The sequence below is a fragment of the Engystomops pustulosus genome, chromosome 5, assembly GCF_040894005.1.
Source record: "Engystomops pustulosus chromosome 5, aEngPut4.maternal, whole genome shotgun sequence".
NCBI lineage: Eukaryota > Metazoa > Chordata > Amphibia > Anura > Leptodactylidae > Engystomops > Engystomops pustulosus.
This window is the reverse complement of record NC_092415.1, coordinates 62,219,514-62,227,497: the sequence shown is the minus strand read 5'-3', so window position 1 is coordinate 62,227,497 and position 7,984 is coordinate 62,219,514. Positions and strand designations below refer to the sequence as shown.

General features: G+C 39.9%; 1 protein-coding gene across 1 annotated transcript in view; it reads left to right on the top strand.

Annotated features, from left to right (window-relative positions):
* The first annotated feature begins 6,142 nt into the window (after positions 1-6,142).
* LAMA1 (laminin subunit alpha 1) overlaps positions 6,143-7,984 on the top strand; it is a 105,141-nt gene continuing 103,299 nt past the window's right edge. The window contains exon 1 of the mRNA XM_072152201.1: positions 6,143-6,312. Coding sequence (XP_072008302.1) covers positions 6,252-6,312 — 61 coding nt within the window. The 5' untranslated portion in view covers positions 6,143-6,251. The remainder of the gene's footprint in view (positions 6,313-7,984) is intronic.

Here is a 7,984-nt window from a genome sequence, read left to right as displayed (position 1 = left end):
ATGGTGCGATTATGCAGCCTCAGAGGCATCCATGCATGCTGCCCCTGCTGTTTCCTGTCCATTTCCGTGGTGTTTCCATCCTTTTCTGAGGTTCCCAGGTGTTTGGCCAAGCTTCCCTGTGCAGAGCCTTGGTCCCCTTGAAAAATGCTCGAGTCTCCCATTGACTTCAATGGGGTTCGTTATTCGAGACGAGCACTCGAGCATCGGGAAAAGTTCGTCTCGAATAACGAGTACCCGAGCATTTTAGTGCTCGCTCATCTCTAGTTATAATGTTTTAAACTTGGACTTCCAGGCTCCTTATGTCACCATCCACTACAGCTTTTAACTATCATCTTGGCAGACTCTTAGCATGTAACTGTCTGCATTGTTACTGATTTACAGTAACAATGCAATTACATGACATGACCAAGCATATGCTAAATAGTTGCAAGTCACATTTATGTATTAGATAGCTAAGATTGTCTATAAAATGATGGTAGTCTCACGAAGCTGTAGGAAATGGTGAGACATGGAGCCTAAAAGTCAAAAATTGCCAAACAATGTCACCTTTTAATTATTATTAATAATAATCATCATCATCATCTTTATTTAAATAGCCCATCGAATTCCGTAGCGCTTTACAAATCATAGGGAACATATACAAATATAATATTACATTAGAGTACAAATGGAACAATAGGAGAGAGGGCCCTTCTCGCAAGAGCTCACAGTCTATGAGGATGAAGGGAGTGACACAAGAAGTAAAAGAGCTTGTATAATGGTCCAGCCATTGTTTATAAGGGAACAGAATAAAATAATGTAATAAATTAAAATTGTGCTGCTTGAACTAGTCATCAGCCGACATCTTATATACAGGGTCTAAGGTGAAAGTGACTGCAGAGAAACCTGGAGCTTGGTGCATATCTGGTGTTTGCCGGATAACAGACCGGAGGAGAACATAGGATGGATTAATAAAGGGATAGTTGACATTTAATGGAGTTAGTAAGTGTGATAGGCTTGCCTAAAGAGATGGGTTTTATTAGCATGTTTAAACTTTGGAGGTTAGGTATATGTCTCAGACTCCGGGGAAGGGCATTCCAGAGAATTGGTGCAGCTCAGAAGAAGTACTAGAGACATGAGTGAGAGGATCAAATTAAACTAGAGATTTGATCTAATATCACTGGCAGATCGAAGAGCAGAGGTTGGGTGATAGTATGAGATGAGAGAAGCGAGATAGGGCAGCACAGAATTATGCAAAGCTTTGTGGATGTTTGCCCTTGGTGCTTTTTGAATAGGTTTGAGTGTTTGACATGTGATTTGTCACATGTATTGTTATTGTGGATTACCAGTCTCTTTCTAATATGTGTTGGTTTTTGAGAATAAGGTGACAGCCCAAGTGGAAGCTGGGAATAAGATGGGCTTTCACTAAGGAAGGAAGGCTTTTGACCTTTGACCCACATAGGCCCTATTTAGAGGGTTTTGGAGGTCATTCTCCTTTTGTTGATTGTGTGCAATAGACCACATCCATGTGCACTATTTCTTTTTGTGGCACACTGCAACTTTTAGAAGAAAAAGTTACAAACTTAAGTGAAAAAAGTACAAATAGTACACATACAGTAGATAGCAGTACGATAAATATAGTACAAGTAAAAAAAAAAGGCTAAATCAGTTTATTTTTATCAATTACTGAAATGCAAAGTGAATAACAAGATCAACCTAATATTTGGTATAACCACCTTTTGACTTCAAAACATAATGGGGCACATTTACTTACCTGTCCTGTTGACGCTGCCAATTCGGAAAGTCCGGCGAGGATTCGGAGCTGCTGCAATTCACTAAGATCGTGCGTCCAATTTCGCTTCCCCGCTCAGGTCCGCCGGAGTTCACCTTCTTCTTCCCGCTGCATGTGAGTGCTGATCTTGCGACACAATTTTATTTTTGAATTCCGCAGTTTGTCCGAATGAGTCGGGTTGCCCGACGGCCATGACCCCCTATTTGTGAAATATCGGTGAAAGCCGGTGCCACAATCCGATTGCGTGCGGCAAAAAACGGGTCAATTCAGTGCAAAACTAAAAAATTCGGGAAACCCAACGGAAATGCGTCCAAAGGACCCTTAATGTGCCCCAATCACTTCTTCTAAGTTCATTTGCAATTTTTTGTTGATGTAGACTGGCTCAAATCCTCCTGTCTCTTCATGTAATTCCAGACACGCTTGATGATGAGATCGGGGCTCTGCGGGCCATATCACTACTTTCAAGTTTCTTTGTTTTACTTTATGCAGAAAATATTTCTTAATGGCACTGTCTAGATGTTTGGGGTCACTACCCTGGTGCAGGATAAACTTTTAACAGCCTTCTATTTACACTTTTATTATTGGAATAATCCTTTACATATTTCCAAATCTGCCTTACAGTATCTATCCTCTATCTATTTACCTACTGGTTTCTATAGTGCAGTAGAAAATTGTAGTCTGATCATCAATCAACTAATATTCTGCATTATCCTGCATATAAACCCACATAATCCCACAAATCCTTTGTGCTTTGTATACATCAGTAAAAATAGTCAAATAAAATGCAAGCCAGTTCCAGTAGAAAATACACAGCACGCAGTATACATTTTATTAGTGGGGTAGACTGTTTTATCACTATGAGTGGGATGGTATTTCTGGCATTCATTACAAAACCCCATCCCGTACAATGGGTCCATGATACATACTTATGTGCAATTACATATAACCACATCTCCAAAACCACAATGGGAATCCTGTGGGGCTCTTGCCAAATATAAAGTGCATTCTTCTATTGACACTGGGTAGGATGTCTCATATGAGACAAAGAAACCAGTGACATTGTCCCTTGTAAATTCAACACTTGGGCAACAAAGGAGAATTGAACTTGCGCTTATCTTTGAAGAAAATGATGAGAGGAAATAATGTTCTCCATAGTGATTAACTGCACTTCAACATCTGGTTTTGAAGCTGTTCAGCACTTTGTTGGCTCAGACCCTGTAATATAATGAAGCAGACGACTGAAATGGAAAAGTTTTTAGCAGATTGTTTTTGACCCACTAGTCACAACATCAGCCCTGCGGATAAACAGAGAATGCAGACAGCTAGAGATAGCATATCCTAAAAGAGCAGAAAGAAGAATGATACAACAAATAAAGTCTGTAGATGTCAGACAGATATAAAACATCACGCTAGACAAAAATCTCAGCCAAACATAGTACTGAAGGACATTAAGTAAGACACTACAGTGTGGCTTCAGTTTTAAGCAACCATTAAAGGAGTATTCCAGGAATCAGCATAATTCATACACAAATGAGTCAGTAAAATATAAGGTAATATGTAATTAGTTATTACTTAAAATTTTGCTCCCCATAGTAGACAAATGCTCTTGACATAGATTGTAATGAAGAATTAAAATGCTACTGGCCCTTTAATCAGTCTGTTAATTTCCTCCGCGCGGAGAAGACACAGGACTGAAGATGGCCACTAGTCACATGACATCACATCTCCTGTACCTGCCTGGGCAGGTCATGTGATCACCACTATGTTTACCTGTATTTGTCTGGTTGCAGTGCATCCAGTGTGACTAGTGTTTTGGTGATGTGCAGTGATGGCAGTTACACATCATTTCTATGGTAACAGAGCAGGACAGTCTGTTACATCATCAGTTGGGTCAGAACATGAGAGGGAGGAGGAGTTACTGAGAACTAAAAGATCATGGGTCTTGTAGTTTCCAGTGGCGGCCATCTTAGTGATAACTCCACCTACTTTAGAGAGGCCATTAAATTTTGTGAATCATAAAATCAAACTATTTAAGCTCCATTTTGTGACTAATGGATGCAATGAGTTTTGTTATAGTCATTTGTTTACAGCATTGTGGGTTTTTGTATCAGACATTCATATTCCCGGCATAACCCTTTAAAGGGAACCTATCATGAGGATTGAGGCCTACTATATATAGAATATAGAAGGACATCAGTGTCCTGACAGTGTCCTGCATAACAGCTTGAGGAAGTAAGTGGGTATAAATCCTCATGACAGGTCCAATTTAAACTAGTTTTCCCATGACAAAAAGTTAGGCCCTATCCACAGAATAGGGCCTAACTTGCTAATTGATAGATGTCTCAGTGATGGGACCCCCACGGATCACGAGAACTGTGATCAGATGGGGTATGATGTACTCCAGTCTATTGCGGAACGGGGCCGTTGATGTGTGCCCTACTTGTAAGGTCATTTCAGGGAGCAATGAGGGGTTAGACTGGGGTACATCGGACCACCGTTCTTGTGATCTGTGGGGGTCCCATCACTGAGACCCCCACGATCAGCAACTTAGCCCCTATCCTGTTTCGTGTGAAAACCTCTTTATGGGCAAATTCTGTTAAACATATTTTCTGTTATTATTTGTCATAGATGAATTGGTGAAGATCGTATTGGTTAGGGGATCAACAGTGAAAGTTCTTGAGATACTGCCTTGGTATGGAATGGACCTCAATTTAGCTAGAGTTTTAATGGTAAACAAATCTATGATCAGTCCCCCCCCCCCCCCCCCACCCAAACACACATCTTTGTTTCTACAATTAGCACCCTTAGTTTACTCACCTAATATCCAAATGAATGAATACATTAACAGCTGGGTGGTCTCCTCCGCCCAGTGTCACTGAGATGTGAACCTGTGCCACCTTGACCCTATCATGGACATTGTAAGATCAGCTCCAGCAGTATGATGTCATCAGTCCCACTGACTCTGGTCGATTTATTTCATCATTCATTCAATACAATTAGACAGAGCACACCTAATTCTATTTCTCATGTGACCATAAAAAATATGACAAATGGTGAAACCATGAAATTATTACTATGAAATGGAATAAACATGGAGGTGTGCATACAACTTTAGGTTGGAAGCATAAGGTCACAGTACATGTGTATTAGGAAGACAGTGTTGCAGCCACATATCACAGTACTAATGACATTGTACAGTAAGCCTGGATCATGGATGTTTGGGAAATAGTTTGCACTAGTTTGTATTATGTCTTTGAGGATCCAACGTAACAGAAACGTGTATGGAAATAGATAAGCAGAGAGAGAGGACAATGACCCTCATATTACTGTCTATGTGATAAGATGCAGATAAAACCTTTTATTGGAGGAGACTGTTGTGAAGAATAATTGCCCTTTGGTACAGATAAGTCATAGAATATGTAAAGGCGGCTGTGATATATATATATATAATCCATTTGCAATATGTCCAAAATAGTTTAAAGGAAGCAGTACGGTTGGCACACAACCGAAAATGGTCTGAACTAACTAGACATTGATGAAGGCGAAATAGAACTCTGTAGATCAGCTTTTTGCACCACAAAAGAAAAACTAGAAGTGCAGAAAAAGCAATGGGTTTTTAAAACTGCACCAAAATTGTGTGCCCCAAAAAAAGACATGAGTGTCGGAAAAGAACCAATACTAAGGCGTTGACACTTCATAAATAAGGCGCAATAGGCGCTGCAAGGAAACCAACCCCCTGCTGCTGAAAGCTGCAATGTTTTTTCAGGTCCTATCTAACGTTTTGTGAACAGCGCCTATAATATGAATGTAAACATAGTCTTGGTTGGGACAATCTTTAAACTATTTTTACATATACCCTGACATTTAAATAATCGCTATCCAGAGGTGATATATAAAGGAAGTCCATGATTAATTGGGTAAAAGTCACAAGTAGTGAATTTAAAAAGTGTAAAACAAATATACTGTAACATAGATATGATTTTTTTCCTCAATATGATTCAAGGATGTAAAGCCAATATTATGGAATTGCAATTATTTTGGAGTATTATGGATTTGTAACCCCCTCTGTAACCCCCTCACATCCCCTGATACCCAAAATAATCAGCCAAACTTCTCTAGATGCTGGATCACACCAGGGCTCCTTAGAGGGTGATTTTTTCCCTTCTTCTGTAAAACTTCATTACTCTGCTTAAAACATCTTCAACTTTGATTTTTCCTACAACAGATGCTTAGTATATGTCAGCCTCCAGGTCTCACAATAAAATGCATGCGCATGGAGACACTGAAGCTGCTTGTTAAGCCCTGCACACCCCCCTGTGTAGTAAATGGTTCATCCCACTGGCCTCTTCCCCCCACTCAGGAGGACTTTGGATGGGAGAAGGTTGTGAATGAGAAGTAGTGGAGATCTGTGTGCAGCTGCCGGGGGTGCACGGATGACAGATAGATAAGTGGGAATCCTTCATCACATTGGGAGTCAGCCATGCCATGCCGGCTGCTGTTGGTTTTGCTGCTGTGTGCTGGGGTCCAGTGCCAGCTCAGAGGTGAGCCATGCCAATCTCATCCACTTTCTCTACCTGTACTTGTATGGCAGCCACTTTTAACCCTTTCCCTGTATCTGGATGTAATTTTATGCTATGGCAGGAAGGCTGAGAGCTGCTGCAGAGCAATGAATGAGAAAAGTTCTCCTGGATGAGCTGCATTCCTAGTGTCCTGCTCCCTGGGCATTGTGCACATCCTGCTGCCTCTGGTTTGTGGGGGAGAGAGATGAGATTTCTCCAAATGTTACTTCTAACAATGTTACCAAATGTTCCATCTGTAGGACACTAAGTTATCAGGAAGGTTCAGCAGCAACTGTATATGGATGTAGTGAGAGTAAGACATAGAACGTGTGTATCACTTTTAGGTATATGCTGATTTTTTGGAATAATTATTTATGCTTAAGCAATAAGTTTTAATATTATGTCATGTTTATATACATATGTTTTATTCTAAACTCATGCAAATAACAATAGAATGTTTTAAACTTTTCACACACTGTACTATGTATTATTCATTGATTATTTATACAACATCCTATGTATCTGTCAATCTCTCAGTATATGTTATCAAACTGGAGGCTCATGAAAATTAAACTAGTCAAGCAGGGAGACTTTAGTAATATGGCAGGAAAAACTTGAAATAACTCAGATAGAAAAGAGCTGTCAAAAGTTAAGGTGACATTGAGGCAGATGATTAGGGTTTTCCCTCAAAGGTGTAAATTTGGCAAGGGAGATACCATGTTCATGAAGGTGGTTCTTCCACGGTGAGACTCGTCCTTTGCACTGTGGGTGTGATTTCCCCAAATGCTGGAAATTCAACTGCATATTAGGAGGTAGCTGGGGACTGTAGTGCATTCGCTCTTTCCCTTAAAAAAAAAGAATGTGCAGGTTGAAGCTTCTGATCCTAAAGAATAAATATGTACCAGGCCCCCCAACTGTAATTTACTATTCATAGTGCTAGCCTCTTCATATGAGCAAAAGACACCCAATGGGCACCCTAAGACCCTTGGATCAGTTGACAATGCATTGTCTGCACCCCCTCTTGCACTGATGATCACTGGTGTCTGGGGTGTATCCGGCCCTGATTTAGCTAAAATAGATAGATATTTGCTCACAATATGTTTATAATCATAGCTAATTGGGTCTTAATACACAAATAAAGAACACATTCATACAGCTGTACTCAATATACTATGGATAATTGATTTATTATTCTTTAGTTTTAGTGGTGAAGGCAAAAGTTTCTTCTGTTTCTCATTAGATCCACTAAATGTGCCATGAATGAGCAAAATTTTCAGTTGAGCATACATAAGGATATGCACCAAAGCTGACCGGCTGGGTGTGTCAACTGGTTGGGAATATAGAGATGTGTTCCCATACCTACAACTGCGGACAGTTCTCTTCCCCCCCCCCCCCTCTTCTCCATCATGCCACATCTACTGTTCCATCATTTTTATTCCATATTATTGATCCTGAGCAACTCTAATGAAAAACTCTCAATAACACAATGTACACATGGTACCATCAAATATCTGTCTATGGGCTGATTAATGAAGACTTAGAAGACTAAGTAACTGGAGTCAAACACCTATAGGGTTTTTCTGCAGTATACATATTTATAGAATATTTTGTAATTTATTTTGCAACTAACATTTTAATTTTAAACGTTTTCATA